The sequence below is a fragment of the Onychomys torridus genome, chromosome 4 (genome assembly GCF_903995425.1).
Source record: "Onychomys torridus chromosome 4, mOncTor1.1, whole genome shotgun sequence".
NCBI lineage: Eukaryota > Metazoa > Chordata > Mammalia > Rodentia > Cricetidae > Onychomys > Onychomys torridus.
Genome location: NC_050446.1, coordinates 117,863,290 through 117,882,714, shown reverse-complemented (window position 1 = coordinate 117,882,714; position 19,425 = coordinate 117,863,290). Strand labels below are relative to the sequence as shown.

The following is a 19,425-nucleotide window of genomic DNA, read 5'->3' as shown; positions in this document are numbered from 1 at the left end:
ACTCTCTTTTGGGGGCCATTTTCTTTCAAACCACCACACACATATACACATTTTCTCTGTAAATGCCCATGTTTCCCTTAGATTATCAAATGTGTCTTTGACCTTTGGAATTTGAGAACTTTTGATCTAGAGGGAATTCACAGTCCAGTGGCTTCTTCCAGTCCATCTGAACTTCCAGGTCATAAGCTGAGATAGATGACCTAATATTGCTGAAGCTCAAGGCTGCCCAGTGGGATGTTCCGACTCTCATTATTGCTGGAGACCTACTTTGGCGGGGGGGGGGGGGGGATGGGGGGGGGGGGGGGGGGGGGGGGGTGGTTCAGGTCCCAAAGAGGATGTGTGGAGTTGAGTGAGGGGTGATAGACATGACCTGAGGGTGAATTGGAATGGCTGCCAGCAACTTTAAATTGAAAAAAGACTATACATAGGATTAAACAGGAGAGGGAGACAAGGGGCATGTGAGCTGGGATGTGGCTTGAGATCAGGGGTTGAGGCCACAACTTCCTCTTACTAGAGACAAGAATGTCTGCTTTATCAAGCAGGAACTTTCCTCAAGGGCCCAGGGAGTGGAGACCCTTATCCAAGTGCCTGACCTGGGGAGCAGACACTGTACTGTAGTTTGTTAGTCTTACTATATGGGCCTGTTCCCCTCGTAACAATCCCAAAGGGAAGGTCCTGATGTCTTACTCTTCCCATTATACTGTACCATTTTGATTTCTCTACACTTATTATCTGAACTCTTACCTTAGTGGCTTCAAGCTCTGGATCTGATTTGTAGGCATTTCCTTAGGATCAGTGTGTCTAGTAAATCTCTTAACTTTTCTGTTCTTGGTGTAATTAGGAAGGCACAATGGGATTCCTGCTGCCACAAAGTGGGGATTTTTTTCCCAAAGAATTATTTTGTTTAAAGAGGCTACACATTTTTAGCCTTTACAAAAGCCCATACAAAATTTCCCAAAGGGAAAGGCATTACTATTGAGAATTATTAAAAATAAAAGTAAAAAGGTGCGTGGCTTGCAATGTTGAAATGCCGGAACTGTGTCAAGCAGCATGGTTACCATGTGGTCCACACCACATCAAGAAATACACAACCTGGCTCTAATTCATTCTACTCAACACCCAAGTGCTCTGAACACGACATTAGTTTACTGATTTGAGTACATGGAAAGACCATTGTGAGAAGCGACGTTGATAATGGCAAGAATTGTGTTGGGACTGAGCATAGTGGCACACACCTTTAACCCCAGCACTCAGAAGCAGGTGGATCTCTGTGAATCTGAGGCCAGCCTGGTCTACATAGGGAGTTCCAGGACAGCCAGGGCTACATAATAGAAAGACCCTGTCTCAAATAAAACAAAACAAAATTATGTTGAGAGCTTTAGTTCAGTCTGGCTTCCACCACCAGGGGGATCAATAAAGGCGTCTTACATGCTATTGTACTTAACGCCCTAAGAAAGTTGGTGTGATCATTTTACACATGGAGAAACTGCTGTACTGTAGAGTCGAGTGACTTGCCATAGATTACATAGCCAATGAGCCAGTCAGAGATGTGTGACTAAAGCATCCATGCTCACCTTCCTTATTTTAGGGAAAAGGCAGAAAAATAAGAAACTGTTTTGCATAGAGCCCCATATACTGTAATACTGAGAATGTTGCTGTGTTACAGTTTGTATGAGAAACCACATTCACAGGAGTGATCTGAACTACCGAAGGAAGGCTTAGGGCATAATGCATTAATGCACTGGTGTCTACATGAGAAGGGTTTCTCGCCATCATAATTAGGCAGGCTGTTTTCTTTCTACAGCTTCATGAATTCACCTACCATGTAGCTCACCCATTAGAGAGTACAAGTCAGTGCCCTTCAGTATTTTCATAGTTGGACATCCATCAGCACAGTCAACTATAGACCTCTCCATCACCCACAAAGAACCCTGCATCCTTTTCTACCACCTCTTTTTCCCTCCCCAGTCCTAGGCAGCTGCTGATCTACTTTATGTCTCCAGATGAGGCTTTGACATGTACAGAGTAATAATGTGAGGCTCCTGGTGCCGCGGAGGGCGGCCTACCCAGAGAATAGGGAAATGAAATTTGACTCTAACGTAGTGTATAAATGGCTTTATTATCTAACAAGCCCTGAGCATGTCTCTGATCTGTATCACTTTGGGATTGATGTAGGCAAGGGGCAGAAGGTGGTTTTTTTTTTTTTTTTTTTAAGATTTATTGGTGTGTGTGTGTGTGGGGGGGGATGTGTTCACACCTGTGCTCATGCAGAGATGAGAAAGAGGAGGAAGAAGAATGTGCCAGGTATCTTTTATCATTCCATCTATTCCTTTTAGCTATAGCTCTTATCTACCAAGGTTTGTGACTTTTTAAAAAAATATATGCTTTATTTTTATTTTATGTGCACATTTATCTGTGAGGGTGTCAGATCCTCTGGAACTGGAATTATAGACAGTTGTAAGCTGCCATGTGGGTGCTAGGAATTGAACCTGGGTCCTCTGGAAGAGTAGCCAGTATTCTTAACCACAGAGCCATCTCTCCAGCCCAAAAAGTCTTTTTTCTTCTTGTTGTTGTTTTTGGTTTTTGAGACAGGGTTTCTCTGTGTAGTTTTGGTTCCTGTCCTGTATGTAGACCAGGCTGGCCTCGAATTCACAGAGAACCGCCTGGCTCTGTCTCCCGAGTGCTGGGATTTTTTTTTTTTTTTTTTTTTTCTGGCGCTGAGGACTGAACCCAGGCCCTTGCACTTGCTAGGCAAGTGCTCTACCACTGAGCTAAATCCCCAACCCCGAGTGCTGGGATTAAAGGCGTGTGCCACTGCTGCCCGGGTTTGCGACATTTTAAAGTTTATATATGATATCCTGAAGTATACCTAAACTCTTCCCACTTACCAGGTATGTGGACTGTCGTGCTCTCCCATCAGTAAAATGTCAACACGGGCTGTTGCATCAGTGCCCCATCCCGCCTGTCATTTGCAGACCCACTGAGGGGAAGGGTTGGGAAGCACACTCACTGCCTCTAGCAATTCTACCATGAGCCTCACCCACTTTAAGTTGTGAAGAGTTAGGAATTTGTAGTCAGTCTTCTTCACTAGACCGTGAACTTCCTCAAGGCCACTTGTGTCTGGCTGTTTTTGTGCCCAAACATGTAATCACAAATCCGGTACGCAGTGAGTGATCAGTACATTTTTTGGATGAATGGATGAAGAGTAGAGATAATAATATCTTGCTTCTTTTCATCCTACACAGCATATATATATAATTTATTTATTTTTGGTAACTTTGATAGGCTCTTAGAGGAGCTGGAGAGGAAACCTGAGCTGGAAGTAACTCAAGTTTGCTCTGGTCCTCCGCCATTGCACAACATATCACCTTGATGCCCGGTAGTGGAAACAGCAGTAGTAACTTAATTTCTCTCTTGATTTCTGTAGGTCAGGACTTTGGACAGCTTACATAGGTGATTCTAGTTTTATGTGGCATGTAATAGCCAGTGACTGGCCAGCTATATTTTCATCCATGTAGCTCAGGCTTGCTTGTGGGGTCACTTCCTGGAGCTAGTTTGGGTTCTTCATGGTTGGCAGCCTGTGATTTCCTGTATTGCTCAAGTGCTGAGGACAGGTATCCAGGAGAGCCAAGTGGATGCTGTAGGAGATACACTAACATTGTCCTAGAAATCAGATGCCATGATTCATTTTATGTTAGAAATTAGAGACACAGTAGTATTCGGAAGACCCTGGGTGGGATCCCCAGGACAGAAGGAGGAAGAGGAGTTAGTCCCAAAGCTAGCTCATAACTCATCCAAAGGATTTCAGTTAGACCCTCCATTACCTCTTTTCTTTTCTTTTGCCGGAGCTGAAGACCGAACCCAGGGCCTTATGCTTGATAGGCAAGTGCTCTACCACTGAGCTAAATCCCCAACCCTACCTTTTTTATTTTTTTGAGGATGTTAAAACTTCAACCTAGGACTGTGAGTATACTAGGTTTGTGCTCCATCACTGAGTTACATTTGCAGCCTGTCCTGTTAGGTAGAATGTCAGACAGCTTGTAGACATTGCAGAACTGTTACAGAGACAGAGGGTCATTTTCCCATTCATTTGTACTTGAGACACCTAAGATTGGGGACCGTGTCCACCTGGTACCAGCAGAGCTGGAGCTCAGCCCTGCCTGGGACCTTGGCGAGCATGCCTGGAAGTGATTTCACTATCCCTTCCTGCCCCTCCCTTCAGAGTAGAGGCGGCTGCTCCTCTCTGCAAGTTTTGCTTTACAGCTAAGCTTAGGTATGGCACAAATGGTAGGAGAGCCGGGGAGAAGCATGCCTAGCCACCAAAAGATCCAGCAAGACTGTTTGCTACATCATCCCAGTGGCCTCCTTAGAATCACAGACCGGTAGATTCCAGCCCCCTACAGCACATAAGTCACAACACAGCCCTGCTGGGTCTGGCATAGCTGTTAAGAGGGTGAAGTTTTTAAAATTGGTATCCCACATTATTTTTTTCTAGAATTTTGAGGCAAATTCATAGACTCAACCAATCATCATTGCAAAGACTGAAGAATTTGATCTCTAGCCCAAAATCCAATGCAAAGTAGGTGTGATAGTACTGGCTTGTACTCTTAGCGATAGGGAGGCTGAGGCAGGAGAATCAGAAGGCTGAGGCTAGTTTGGGATACATGGTGAGACTGTGACTCAAAACCAGAACTCACAAGTGCAAGAATTCAGCACAGAACTTTGCTTAAGTGTGGTTAAGTACATCTGCATCTGCTGTTTGTTTTGGCCAACACAGTAGAATACTTTCTTGAGGCTTCCCTGTTTCCTGTTCCACTTTGTGAAATTCTTTCTTTGAGGCTAGAGACTAGGGTGGCCGGGTGGGCAGAGGACAAAAAAAAAAAAAAAAAAAAGGAAACAGACACTTAAAAAATCGTACTAGCCAGGCGGCAGTGGCACACTGCCTTTAATCCCAGCACTTGGGAGACAGAGCCAGGCGGATCTCTGTGAGTTCAAGGCCAGCCTGGTCTATAGGGCGAGATCCATCCAGGACAGGCTCCAAAACTACACAGAGAAACCCTTTCTCGAAAAACAAACAAACAAAATTGTACTAGACACTAGACCTTATTCTAGGTCATTTCCATGCTCTAGCCTGATTATAGACTGGATCCTGCTCCACATCTGCTGTGTGACCTGGGCAAGATACTGACCTCCCCTGTCTTTTGCAAGGCATCCATGATAATGCTTTCTTTGTCTTAGACTTGGTTTATAGCCAGAGAGAGACCACCAGACTCTGTTAACAGTGAGTTTTGATTGAGAATCCCTCCAGCCACACTCAAGGCAGTTAGTAGCACCCATGTTTCACACTTGTCCCTTGGCCAGGTCCATAAGGGGCCACTCTGGGACAGACGTTAGATTTCATAACCCTAGTTATATATGTCCACTGAAGTAGCCTCCAGACCCAGGCCTTCTTGACTTACACAGTGAGAAAGAGGAACCATGGTGGTTTGGAAAACTAGAGTGTCACCTGTCTATTTAGAGCGCACAAGAGGTGAGAGTGACCAAGAATGCTTCGGGCAGACGGAAGAGGCCTGGAAAGGTCAGGAATCACATTAGGTTTGAGAATTAGAGGCTCCAGTAGAGCAGAGCAAACATAGGCCATGAAGAAAGCAGTAATGATGGAAAGCTGAGGGAAGGCAGGCTGGGTCAGAATGGGACATCAGGGTTGACACGAGAGCTTAGGGTCTTGCTGATGTTGAATGGAGCCGAGGAATCTCACGGCCCAGTTTCTGTTTCAAGAACAACTCTGGGACTGCATGGGAAATTGCCATGCAGCAGTTTGGGGTAAGAGGGATGCAGGACTGCATCCAGGGCCTCTGCATGACACTTAGCAGGTGGACAGTGGCACACTGAGACTGTCTCGCAAGCAGAAGTGATGGAACCTGGAGACAAATTGTAGGCGGGTGGCGGCCGAGGAGGATGAAGTATGGCCCCACACTCTTGACTCCAGCAGCCCATGAAAAGGGGAGGCTGGGAGGGAGCAGGCTGATAGCTTGACAGGTGAGGTTTGCCGGTGACAAGGAAGCCCAGTGACACACCAAGTGGGCAGATTCACACAGTCTAGGAGAGTTTGAAGCTCTTTGGGTGATATCAACATATAGTATTTAAAGGAAGGATTGGGTCCCTCCCTCCCTCCCCCAGGAGCACACAGATCAGAGGACTAAGGACTTAGGGGAGAAGCTCTAATGTACAGGTGCCAGCAGGAGAGGGGACCCAGAGGGTGTAGTGTCAGGACACCCCACGGGAGAAGTGACTAGAGAAGTGAGAAATGAACAGAAAGCTGTCCTTGCTCCCTGGCAATACAGGATCACTGGTGGTCTTGTCTCGTCCAGTACCCTGCTGTTTCCTCCCATCATACACTTCCCACAGCAGGTGTTCCCTGTGCAGAGGCTGGGAGCCTGCTGGCACCTCTGATCAAAGCTGTGCCCAGGGCTGCTCTCTGCATGGGTGCTGAGCACTCTGGGGCCCTGCACTGTGTGTGCCCCAGGGCAGTAGGGAGCACTTTGATGCTAGCCCTTGCTGCCTGTCTGCTTCTAGCTTCCTTCGAAGAGATGGTTTGGGGTCTGCTGGTTTAGTAGATCCTGGCTTTCCAAACATCAGGTACCCACAGCTCTTTCTGGCATTAGAGAAACGAGGCAGTTTTGCTTACCCTGAGAAACCTGCCACAGACCGTTTTGTACTCCTGTACCCCATGTCCACTGTAAAAAAAAATCTGTTTGCTTTTTTTGTAACTTCTGCAAAGTACTTCATTTTTTTAAAAAAGGGGAAAAAAGCAGGAAATGACCTTTCAGATGTATTTTGAAGTCAGTTCGGGGTTGTAATGGAATCTGCCCTAACAGTGACGACTAAGCGTTGCAGACTCAGGGAGACTGTAGCTCTTGACACAGCCCAGGGCCTCTTCAGTTACAGAGCCCGGGAGAGCATCAGAGACCCTAAAGAGGTGCTGTCCTGTGGGAACGAGAAAAATATCTGCAGGGCCTTCGGCCTCTGACTTCAAGACCCCAGAATAGAAGGGCTTCTCCCTTCTAGTCTGGGTGTCCAAGGTCAGCTGGGTTCCCCCAAAACATCCAGATCCCACAGAGTTCCCCAGACCTCCAGGGATAAGGTAGAGAGCTTTGGTCTTTAGCACCACATGGAGCTCGGGCTCAGATTGACGTTGTAGACACACATGGCTGTTGGCTCTGCCTGGATTGCTCCTGAGCCACCTTCCTTTCGTGTGGGGTAGGGTGTTTTAGTCTGATGACTGGTTTCGGAGAGAAGGTCTTCCTGTGGGACTCTGTGCAGACTAGGCCAGCCTTGAACTTCTGGGAGTCTTCCTGCTCCTCCTTCCCAGGTGCTGGGATTGTAGTCAGATGTCACCACACCTGGCACTCCACCCTTCTCTCTCTTTCAGTTTAACCCCGAAGCCACTCCCCTGACTTACCACCTCTAACTGACCCACATGTCCAGCTGGAGAACCCTCCTGTCTCCTTCCATACCCACTCAATGCTTTTTCTTGTGTCAGACTGTGCATGGCTTGTCTGCAGTGTGTACCCCACACGTGGGAAGGTGCCTGGCATATTGTGGGGTGTAGTAGACAATGAAAAGTCCAGTCTGGAAGAGACTTAGCGGACACAGTCCATTATTATTCAGAAGCTAGCAGAGGGTCTGGGAGTCTGCCTCCTGTGTGAGCACTGAGGGTGGAGCTTTACCACTTTACCTTTACCACTGTTAGGACGCAGGGCCCAGCCTCTGCTCCTTCTACCCTGAGTCTAGAACATAGTTCGTCACGTCCTAAACTTGGCCTGTGAGCCAGGTCTGTCAAGTAAACAGTGTGCATGCTCTCCAGGATGGTCTACCAGTAGAACCCTATTCCACCCAGCAGTGACCGTGGGAGAAGGAGGTGTAGCTTTTGGCTCTCTGCGGCCCCGTTAGAGAGTAAAAGGAGCTGGGTGAAATGTCAGAAGGGAAGCCTTGCTGATACCTCATCCACGGTGGGACACAGCAATGTTTTATTAATTGGTACCTCTCCTATTGCACGGAACTTTCCAGCCCCTGTAAGCCCGTATTCTCACTGTATCTTCACTTAGGCCCAGGAACTTTGGAGTGTTTTGGTTAGTCCCAAGCCACTGTATCCCCAGTGGTGAGTAGGGAAGCTGGCCGGACAGCTGCACTGGATGAGTTCCCCACAGTGCAGCTGCAGCCTCTGACCTCAGTGATGTCAGCAGACCGCTCAGCTGGCAGAGCAGTGAGCTCTGTACTAGGTGTTAGGACCTGTAGATTCTAGAACCTTGGGTATAGCACTCTCCTGTTGTTGTTGCTGTTACTGCTACTTAGGATCAGGTCTTATGCTGTCACCTTGGCTGGTCTGGAATTCTCTTTGTAGACCAGCCTAGCCTCAGAAATTCACCTGCCTCTGCCTCCTGGCATTAAAGGAGTGTGCCACCAGGACCTTCTAGCATTCTCCTTTGAGCCTCAGCTTTTCCAAGTAGCAAGAGGCTCTTCTAGATGAGCTCTGGAGTCCCCCTCAGTTTGACTCTGCCGTAAACTTTTTGTTATTTGTTGAGCATCTACTGTGGACCAGGCCCTGTCGTGATCCTGAATGCATCAGAGCTGTTGCTCTGCTGGAAGTCCAGGATGGGCGAAGGGGAGAAAGCAGCACAGACCCACGTGTTGCTGACCATTTATTATTCTTTCATATCGTATGTGTGAGTGATCAGTCCATGTAGCATTGTTTTATTTTTTTAAGATAGGGTTTCATGTGGCCCAAACTGGCTCTGAACTTACTATATAATCAAGAATGATCTTAGACTTCTGATCCTCCTGCCTCTGTCTTATGAGTGCTCTGTCTCAGACATGCAGTCACACTCAGCTTTGTTTTACTCCTTTTAATCATTGAACCTTTCTGAGCCAGGGGTGACCATGAGCCTGACTGTTTTTCTGAGTGTCCCTCATGCCAGCAGAGGATGAAGGACCTGAGGGTGAGCTGGAGGTAGAGGTAGGGAGTGGATGAAAATGCCAAAAGGAGAGTGCTGTCATAGGCCAGCCTGTGTGGAAGAAGTGAGCTGAGGGCCATAGAGTTTTGTCTTGGGCAGCAGGTTATGAGGTAGCTCCTCGCCCAGGAGAAAGAATAAACAAGAGGCCTGAGAAGGAACAGAATGTTGCTGTTCCTACTGGTGTTACCCAGGTGTCTGCATCTCAGCATGAGAGAGTTGATGCTGAGCAAGTGGATGGCCATGTCACAGGATGGAGAGATGTGCAGATCAACGAGAGGAAGCAGAGGAGAGCTTGAAGGAGAGCATGGGAGCACTAGTAGTTCAGGCACTGGCCTAGAAGAATGAGAAAGAGCGATCTGAGAAGTTGAAGGAAGTCAACTCAGTCCCCAGCTTCAGTTCTCCTCATTTCTCAAGTGGAGTGTAGAGGAGTCCTGTGCACAGGGTGCTGATGGTGACCCAGCCTGGCTGCTGAGGAGTAGGACTCAGGCTATTAGGAGTTCATACTTATTCAGTAAATATGAAGTACCCAGTGCATGCAGGCATTGGAAAACCCTCCAGGGCACACTGGGAAGCAGAAAAGAAAGATGGTGCTTGTCCTTGTGGGAGGGAGATTATAAAAGAATAACCTGTGATCATTAAAACCTTGATTGTGTATACATTCCGAATTCACATGAAGCATGCAGCTGAGGATGGTTCAGACTCAGATATTCTGTTTTAGCAGCACAGGATGGTTGAAATGGGAACGAAAATAAAACAGCCTGTGGAGGAAAATTGGGCAGGACTTAGGACAGTGAAAAAGCACAGAGCCTTTGATGTGGCATTTCTGCTTTTAAGGAAACAGGCTCCAGGTTTTGGGGGTGGGGAGTAGTTAAATCGGTCTGCAGCAGTGACCGCAGAGGATCATCATGCAGCTGCCAACGACAGCTGAGGGCTGGGGAGAGTTTGGGTGTATTTTTAGCGATTTGATATCATCGTCGTACAGGGTTTCAGGGTAATTTGGACTTGTTTCTAAGACATATGCTTGAATGAAGAAAAGCAAGATGAAAAATTAAGTTTTGGCCAGACATGATAGTTCAAGCCTGTAATCCTAGCATCTGGGAAGCTAGAGCAGGAGGTTTGCTATGAGCTGGAGGCCCACCTGGTACATACAGTAAGTTCCAGCCCAGCCTGGTCCGCAGCGTGAGACCCTTTCTCCAAAAGAAAAGGAAGGACTCCTAGCAAGATGGCTTAGTGGTTAAAGTCTCTTGCCTCATAAGCCTGACTACCCAGAAAGACACAAGGAGAGAGCTCCACAAAGATGTCCTCTGATTTCCATATGAGCAGTGTGGCTCCCACACACCTACACTCACACACTTCATGTTACACACACACACACACACACACACACACACACACACACACACACACACACGATAATAATAAAGATATAAAATGAAAATTTTGTTTGCAAAAATTGTAAGGGAAAAGGAAGGGAAAGACTTTGTGTATGACACAGACATTTCTGGGAGGACCCAAGATATATTGTGTTGGGGAGAGTGTCTGGAGTAGGGTGGAGACACCCAGTTCTTGCACCTTGTGAGTTTTATTCCTCTTGCACACATATCTTAAAACTTGATAATTTATGGGCTAGGGTTGTAGTTCAGTGATAGAACACTTGCCTAACGTGCAAAAGACCTTGGGACACATCTCCAGCATTAATAATAATTAATAATAAAAACATAACTGTTTCCCTGAGGAAGATTTAAAAAGTAAGCCAGGTGTGGTGCACACCTGTAATCCCAGCAGTTGGGAAATAGAGGCAGGGAGATCAGGAGTTTAAGGCCAGTGGTGGTTATATGGTGAATTCAAGGCCAGCTTGGGCTACACGAGGCCTTGTCTCAAAAGGTAGAGAAAATATAAAATACTTAAAAATCACTTATAATTTAAACAGTCGCTATGTGATTATATGATTTTATTTCACCTAACAGTACACATGAACATTTCTTCGTGTTTGTCTATCTGTTGGGACAGGATCTTGCTGTGTATCCCAGGCTAGCTGGACCTGAGATCATCCTCCCTTGGCCCTCCAGGTAGCTGTAATTCTAGGTCTGTGCCACCACAGGGTAAAGAATATAGACGTGAAAGAAACGTGAGCTTGGGTGTTGAGCTGAAAACTCCCCAGAGCTGTGTTTGGAATCACTGTTCCCTGAGGGATGGGGACAGATGCTTTCCAGGGCTGGGTTTGGGCCTTGACAGTGATCTTTCTCTGTGCCAACGGCATCAACTTTCTGCCTGTGCGGCTAGTTCATAGGAGCAAGGTCAGAGCCCCAGGGAGTGTCTCCCAGAGAGTGGCTGGCACTTGAGATTAGCAGGTAACTCCATCTGCTGGTGTCAGATCCTGGAGCTAGGCAAGAACAGTGCAGCACTCTGTGGCAGCAGAGCCTTCCCCTGCAGCCTGTGGAGTCATTCTGTTATCCCATTAGATAGGTAGCAGGGGGAGAGAAGGGCTGGGAGGCTGGGTGGGTGGTGTGGTCCAGGGTTATTTATAGAGCACTCCTCGTCTGTAGCAGGTGCCGAGTGAGGCATCTTGGAAGGAAGCAGCAGAGCAGGTTGGCTCAGCTGCCAAGCTCAGGCCTTTCAGTCTGGTGCATTGAATATCCAGACACAAATCCTCCCTTTCATGGAGGAAACAGGCTGCAGCAGATGGTGTGGACTGCCCAGGGTTTGACCCATCCATCCCATGGGTAGCTGGAGTCACATGGGGGGAAACATCTGAGCCTGGGAGCCACCACATGGCTCTATCTGCCTGAGACCTTTCCAAGTCAGGCTATAAAGCTACACAGTGCTAATTTACTGGGTGGGGCCATTGAGAGTGGTGGATATGAAACAAGAGCCTGGCATTGTTGTTTGTTGTTGTTCCTACAGTGTTATCACATTGCAACAGGCCATTTACCTGTACTGGGGCTTTGAACAGTTTCCCTAAAGGAAGGGGAGGCTGAATGGCTAGCAGAAGGAACCCCCTCCAGGAATTCCTGTAGCGGAGGCCCTCATCACAGCTAAGAAATCTAGGTGGGGTGCGCCATCTGCTGGACGCAGTGGGAACTGCCTATACAGTTTGTGTGCCCCCTCCATCTCTCCATGCCTCCATTTTACAGGTGGGCAAACTGGCCCAGAGAGGGATAGGGTCTTTGCTCCAAAGAATAGGCTGTGGTGTACGATGTGTACATGTACATGTGATGTATGAGATGATCCCTAAATAATGACTGTGTCCTCTCTTTGCTCAGAGTGTGGTCTACCACAGTTCCTGGTTTCACACCTTTGTTTCCTCTCCAGCCTCCTCATGCGCCTGCCCCACCTTTCCCACTGGAGGGCTCACGGGAAACTTGAAGCCAGCCAGGAGATTAACTAGTAAACAGTTGCTTTCCACCCACCTGGTATCCCAAATGCTCCTCTGTGGGTCCCATTTCAGTAGCCACACCTCTGACTATCTCCTGACTCATGTCAGAAACCAAAATTCCCTGTCAGCCAAACACTGCCCATATGCTTGTTTCTCAGGTTGTGTCTAGAATCCATCTCAGGCCTCCTGATCCCTGCTGCCTTCTCACACCTGACCTCCCGAGAAGCCTCCTAACAAACTCCTGCTCTACACAGATGCTAGAATTGTCTTTGAAATACACAGCTTGTCTTCATGACCTACAACCCCTCCAGGATGTGGTCTGTCTGCCTCCACCCACCCTCAGGGCCTTCGGTGTCACTGTCCCTCCTGCAAGACCTTTCTGCTCTGCCACTCTACCCATTGTCCTTCTGCAGGGCATGACTTGTTGTTCCCTTCCTTAGGATACTCTCTGTCTCTCTCTTTTGCTATTTTAAATTTTTACTTTGGGACAGGGTCTCATTCTATTATCCAAGCTCAACATACAGCTGCATAGCTCAGGCTGGCCTCAAACTCACAATGGTCCCCCTGCTTTAGTCCATTGAGTGCTGGGATTACAGCATGGTGTAAGCCACCATGCCCAGATTCTTCCCACACCATCCTTGGATCTTGACTGCCATGGTACTTCCTGATTCCGAGTCTTGGCTGGGTCCTGGTCATCCCTGTAGCACCCTTGAAGCCCTGAACATATGATCATGACCTAAGCGCCATGGTAGCTTGATGTTAAATACAGTGACCTCTAAGCTCTGTGAGGTGGGGAATGGTGCTGGCTGTTCTTTGCACCCTCTGTAGCCCCAAGACAGGGCCAGACACATGATATGGTAAGCATGGAAATTCTGGTGATCAAAATTACTTTGAATGAAGATTGAATGCATGCTCTTTTTAAAGATATTTTTTACATTTATTTCATCGTGTGTGTGTGTGTGTGTGTGTGTGTGTGTGTGTGTGTGTGTGTGAAGGTATGAGGGTGTGAAGGTCAGAGGACAATTTACAGGAGTCAGTTCTCTCTCTACCATGTGGTATCTGGGGATTGAACTCAGATCATCAGGTGTGGTGGCAAGCCCATTTATGCACTGAGCCATCTTCCTGGCCCTCACACATTTTTTTTTCTCTCTCTCTAATAAAACCAAGTCTCTCTACATAGCCCTGGCTGTCCTGGAACTCACTGTAGGCCAGGCTGGCATAGAGCTCACAGAGATCGTGCCTCTGCCTCCATTTCCGGGATTACCACCATGCCTGCTACCCCCCAGCTCCATGCTGTTCTCTAAGATGTGGGTAGTGGTCTAGCTGGGACTGCAGTGGTCTGAGTCCCTTCTGTTTGCTGTGCTTTCTTCTCGGTTCTCAGTGGAAAACTAGTCATGTCGTTCTGTCAGAGGATGCCAACGCCTCACTTCTGCTCTCCTGCTCCTGTCCCTACAGGCCTGAGGAGCAATGCGACAGGCATGATGGAGGTCGAGTCCTCCTACTCGGACTTCATCTCCTGCGACCGCACGGGCCGTCGGAATGCAGTCCCTGACATCCAGGGTGACTCGGAGGCTGTGAGCGTGCGGAAGCTAGCTGGAGACATGGGCGAGCTGGCACTTGAGGGAGCAGGTCAGGCCAATGCCCAGCATCCCGGTGGGCAGGTGGGCAGGTGCTCTGCTAGCTCTTGCTAGGCTCCACGTTCTACACTTCCTCAGAGAAGGGTTTTAAATTGGGGCTGTTACTGATCAGTGGCAAAGCCCAGCCAATGTCTAGGTTGTAGAATGTCAGCATCTTGGTCCGGAGGCTCCAGTGGGCATCTAGGGCCCTTCCCTTCTCTTGCTCCCGCTCCACCACCAAGCCTTGTCAGATCTCTGTGATCTCTCCTAACTCCCTCATCCTCTCTGCATAGCTACCATATTACCTGCTGTTCCCTAGGAGTCCCTGCCCTTCTTGTACAGCAGACAGCAGGATTAGTTAGCCATCCAGTCCTGTCAGGCTTCTGCCCCAGACTCCCTGGTCCAGGACACTCTTCAGTGCTCCTAGAAGTCACGCCCTGCTTGCCAGCTGCCTGGCCTTGGGTCTACTTGTGCCTTGTTAACCACACCTTACCCCACTCAGCCATCTTTGTCTAGTTCTCTATGATGGTACAAAGCATCCTTGTCAGGGCCTTTACTTCACTGTTACCCATCTAGAACATCCCCAGTGGAGCTTGGGCCGCTTGCTGGCCCTTTACTCTCAGGTCCAGCTAGCAGATGCTCTGAGTGGCCTCTGCGAGCTGATGGGCTGCCCCAGCCATATTACTCTCAAAGGTCTCATTTTGTTGACGTTGAGCTCCAGGAAAGAGAGGCCTCTGTTCTTCCTGCACATGGCAGGCAGTTGGTGACCACAGGCTGAATGACCCAGTGAAGAAACCAAGAGGAAGCACCCATGATTGCCTGGGACACCCTGCTCCCCACTTCTCCCTCTGTTCTCTTAGAGGACTGCTCAGCTCAGCTCCACAGATAGCTACAGACCCTCCTGGGAAGCTCTCCCTGCCAGTCCTTCTCTGCTGCGGCACCAAGGCCATGCTTGCCCTACCACTTCCCACAGTGCACTGGGGCTTCCGCCTGTGTTACCCAGGAGCAGTCAGTCCTTGCAGAGCCATAGTATTGTCCTTGCCTGGGGGGCTGCAGTCTTGAATTCTTGATCCTTATTACCCAGAAGTGACTTAGGAGGACAGAACAGGGAAGATGTTGGGGGCAGGAACCCAGCTTTTCATATGATAGGTCAGCTGAGGTCAGGAGAAATTGGGGGTTTTCCTAAGTTCACCCAGCAAATGACCACAGTTAGTATGACAATCTCTATGCCTTGAGAGAGTGTCCTGCCTCGCACCCCCTTTTGGCCTTGCTTGTGCTGGTCCCTACTTTTTGCTCAGGTGTGGACAGCTCCACAGGGCTCAGGCCACATTCCCGTGCAGCCTCAACTCTGATTCTGTATGTCGTGCTCTCTCTTCCAGCCAGAGGAAAGGCCTGCAGGCTCTCAAAAGCTGTGATGGACTTCTTCAACTGCCTGCTCCACACATGGTGGTTGCTTCTCATTGTGGTGCTGTTTGTGCCCAGGCCTTCCTTGACCATAGCTGGTCTCTGGCAGAGGAGCCTCTTTTCTCCCTTTGTCTCCATGCCCTATAGGCACAGCACCCCCTCTGAACTGAGCTGCTCCAGCACAGACTGTCTCATGCCCTCTGTGACTAGCACTGTTTGGCACATGACAGGTATCTACTCAGTGGCTGCTCACTGCCCAGCCGAATGAGCAGTGTGTCCAGCTGGCACACTAGGCACGGTGCCAAGGGTTTCTTCAAGGCTTCTGTGCTCTGTTCAGCTCTAATCGGCTTTGTTTGGTGCCGTCCACCCTAGCCATCAAAGCTGCTAGTCCCCAAAGACATTTGCCCTTAAACACTGTTTGCCCTGAGAGTCTGTGGCATTTGGGTCCTCCCAGTACATGATGCTTGCTAGCAACCATGACTGGGGTCTACCAAGGAGACATGGAGACAGAACAGTGCTTGCTGCCAGGGGTTGGAGCCCTTTGGTAGAGCTGGGGCAAAGTGACCAGCTATGAGAAGCTTCTGTGAGCAGGCCTCATGGTAAAAACGCCTCCAGGCATTTCTGAGTCCAGCAGATGCACAAAGACAGAGGACAGAGCCTTAATGCCACCCCTGAGATTCTGACCCAGCAGGCCAAGGGCCCCAGAATTTTTCTCTGTCACAACTTCCAAGGGTGATACATAACTTGAGTAGGACAGGGTATAGTCCTCAAAGGCTTAAGAGGTTCTGGCTACCTGGTCTCCCCAAGGCTCTGGCCTGCTCTGTGTGTGAGCACTATCCAGTATGCTGTGTATGAATCTGTCTGTTCCTGGTGTCTTCTCAGACAAGGAGCACAGATGTTTCTTTACTTTGCCTAAAGGGAGAGAAACCCCAGGCTAGCCATGGGGGTGACCTTGCATTGACCCTGAGCAGCATGGTTTCTGTCTTCTCGGGCTAGCACAGAGGAAGTGTGATTGTTAGAGGGAACTTAGGGTCACATCTTATGCTCCAGTAAGCCAGATTCAGATGTCAGTCCTCAGTATGCCAATTAAAAGAACCAAAGTAGGAGCTGCAGGTATGGCTCAGTGGTTAACACTACTTGCTGCTTCTATCAAGGACCCGAGTTTGATTCCCAGCACCTACATGGCTGCTCACAGCCATATGTAGCTCCAGTTCCAGGAGATCCAATGCCCTCTTGTGGCCTCCAAAGGTACCGTGCATGCATGTGGTACACATACATACAAGTAAAACACGTATACACATACAATTAGGCCAAACACTCATAAAGTAAAAATACAGTTAAAAAAATCTTAAGAGCCAATTTAATATAAAGATCAGGAAAAGGTAATTTATTCAGTGTGGCCACATTGGGAAGAAGGGACAAAGGAATCAAGTGACCCTTCCAAGTTCACTTGGGGTCCCTGCCATGAGGACATGTATAAATAGAGGCCAGAGTTGTGAATACCTAAGCAGTCCTGTACAAGGTGTGGTCCTGCCCATCATGGACCCTTCAGTGTTTAGGCCCACTGTCCTCAAGCTCTGGTGAGTTGTAGAGCTCTTTCCTGGAGAAAAGTCCCTGGTTGGCTCAGGCTCTAGACTTTTCTTCAGCAGGAGATCCTGGGGAATACCTAGTTTCTTGGGGTCCATTGTTTCAATAGTCTGACAACCAAGGTGAGGGACACAGAGTCTGTTTAGGATGTCTTCATTTTTGCCAGCCTGGCTTTTGCAAAGTGACTTTCCTGCAGCCTCTGCAGCGGAGTAACAGAGCAGAGACCATGGGGAGTTCAAAGGGCAGCTCATGGAGGACTTCACAAAATGCAAACGTTACCTTGGTTGCAGTCATGGGTGTTAGGCCTCCAGAGGCTCAGAAGAACCTTGTGGGATAGAGCCTTGGTTTAGTCACCATCCTCAGAGGAGGTAGCTTCATGCCAAGCAGGCTCAGATTGGCACACATTTGAGCCACAATGCCAAGTTCTATCCAAATTATTTACTTCCATGAGCACTCAGGGCCCAAGACTTCCATGTGGGGCACTGGGAGGCTGCCCTGCCAACAAGTCTCTATAAATTCCAGAGAATGCTGCTTAGTGGAAGAAGTTAGACTTAGCAGTAAGCAGGCTTTCCACCTTTTGGTCACATGTACATCCATCAACTTGCCCCTCTGAGCCTGTTTTCTCATGGATGTCATGGCTCTAACCACACCTTGAGTGGATTATTTGACAGAGTGCCTGCAGTGGCCAGACCCATAAAGACAGGCCCAATGGCAGAGTGAGAGGGACCTTCTGTGCATCACAGTGTCCCTGGGCTTGAGACTGCATTATTGATTGAGCTCTGCCCGTAACCAGGCTCTGTGGAGGGTGCTGACCCTGGGAGGGTTGAGAACGGAGTACATGCTGGGCACACCACTGTCAGAGAGGCAAGGCAGAAGCTGCTGGTCCCACCTCCCAGCGAGGCCAGAGGAAGCTGGGAGTGAGGAGACCCAGCTCTCACAGGGACTTGAGAGCAGGCCAGGTTACTCCTCTGAGCCAACTGCTGTCCATCACTTCAGCCCAGCCCAGGTTTCTGGCTGGCTGGAGCAGAGCAGGAGTGGATGCTGGCAGTGGTGTGCTGAGTCAGGGAGTCCATGTGTGCATCCTCTCCCTTGGGATGCACAGGCCGTAGTGGGCACTCCTGAGCTGGACTGGTTGAGTCTGCTATTCTGTCTTCAACACAATTCCCATTTACTAAGCATGCACTTCTTGCCGGGAACTTAACATTCACAGTTCCCCACTGGAGAGCACACATCCATCCCATGTATTTAGCATCTGTCCACAGTCCTGACCTTTACTGATTTTTGTTATACTAGCAGCCCTGCCAGCCTTTCCATAGTAAAAGTGGGACACTGAGAGAGCAGGCTAATGCATCTCTGGCCTTGGTCAGCCCCTCCCCAATGCAGCTCTTAGCCTGCTCCAAAGGCTGGCCACAGTGATCAGGTTGACTGGTCCTTCCAGACCCCTTGTACTTCATAGTATGCAAATGTGTCCCAAACTTACTCCTTCTCTCCCCTGCAGAAGGACAGGCAGAGGGAAGTACCCCAGACAAGGAGGCCAGCAGCCAGCCCGAGAGCAGTGATGCCAACACCTCGTCTTGAAGAGAGACCTGCTGTCCCTCCTGGAACTGGAGCCCTGGCACAACAACCCAGCAGCCTCTTCTCGGAGCCCATATCCCAGGCTGCCCACACCCACAGGCTGCACTCTCCCTTCACCTCCCCATGGTACCCAGGTACACTATCACCACAGGATGTTATTTATTCAGCTAGGTGGGGGCGGGGCTCGGGCCAGGCCCTGCCCCCCCAGGTGAGCAGCCCCGACCTGGGGGCCAGGCCCTGCCCCCCAGGTGAGCAACCCCGACCTGGACAGGGTCTGTCCCCACACCGTTCATCCCTCCAGCCAGCCGCCTATGTTGGAAAGATCGTCCTAGCCCTTTTTTAAAGCCTCTTTTACATTTTTTAAAAACATAACTTTTTTCAGGGAGAAGGGGGAGCTGACAATCACTTTTTCCTGTTTTGGTTTTGGTTTGAAAGCCGTTTTAAGCTTAGCTCTGATGATCTATGCAGCTCTAAGTTCCCCCATGGAGCCTCACAGATCCAGTTGTAGGGAAAGGATTTGGACTCGAAACTAACTGACCAATTCTTTGCCCTTTGTACCAAGTGAGTGATACTTAGGTCCCAGGAAATAAATGCTGATAATTTGTGTGACTGGCTTAAGAGTCCTTTTTTTTTTTTTTGTTTTTTGTTTTTTGTTTTTCGAGACAGGGTTTCTCTGTAGCTGTGGAGGCTGTCCTCGAACTCACAGAGATCCACCTGCCTCTGCCTCCCGAGTGCTGGGATTACAGGCGTGTGCCACCACCGCCCGGCAAGATTCCTTCTTTTAACCGCCAAATGCCCAGCTGGGTTTTGTACTCCCTCCTCCATCCTCAGCCAGCAGGGTTCCAGTGCTGCC

At 49.0% G+C, this 19,425-nt stretch overlaps 1 protein-coding gene across 2 annotated transcripts in view; it reads left to right on the top strand.

The window, feature by feature from the left end:
- The window catches only part of Pkig (cAMP-dependent protein kinase inhibitor gamma), a 74,629-nt gene extending 55,443 nt beyond the window's left edge, over nucleotides 1-19,186 (top strand). For both annotated transcript variants that reach the window (XM_036185407.1, XM_036185408.1), the window contains exons 3-4: nucleotides 13,846-14,019; nucleotides 18,496-19,186. In XM_036185407.1, coding sequence (XP_036041300.1) covers nucleotides 13,869-14,019; nucleotides 18,496-18,575 — 231 coding nt within the window. In that variant the 5' untranslated portion in view covers nucleotides 13,846-13,868 and the 3' untranslated portion in view covers nucleotides 18,576-19,186. The remainder of the gene's footprint in view (nucleotides 1-13,845; nucleotides 14,020-18,495) is intronic.
- Nucleotides 19,187-19,425: the final 239 nt, after the last annotated feature.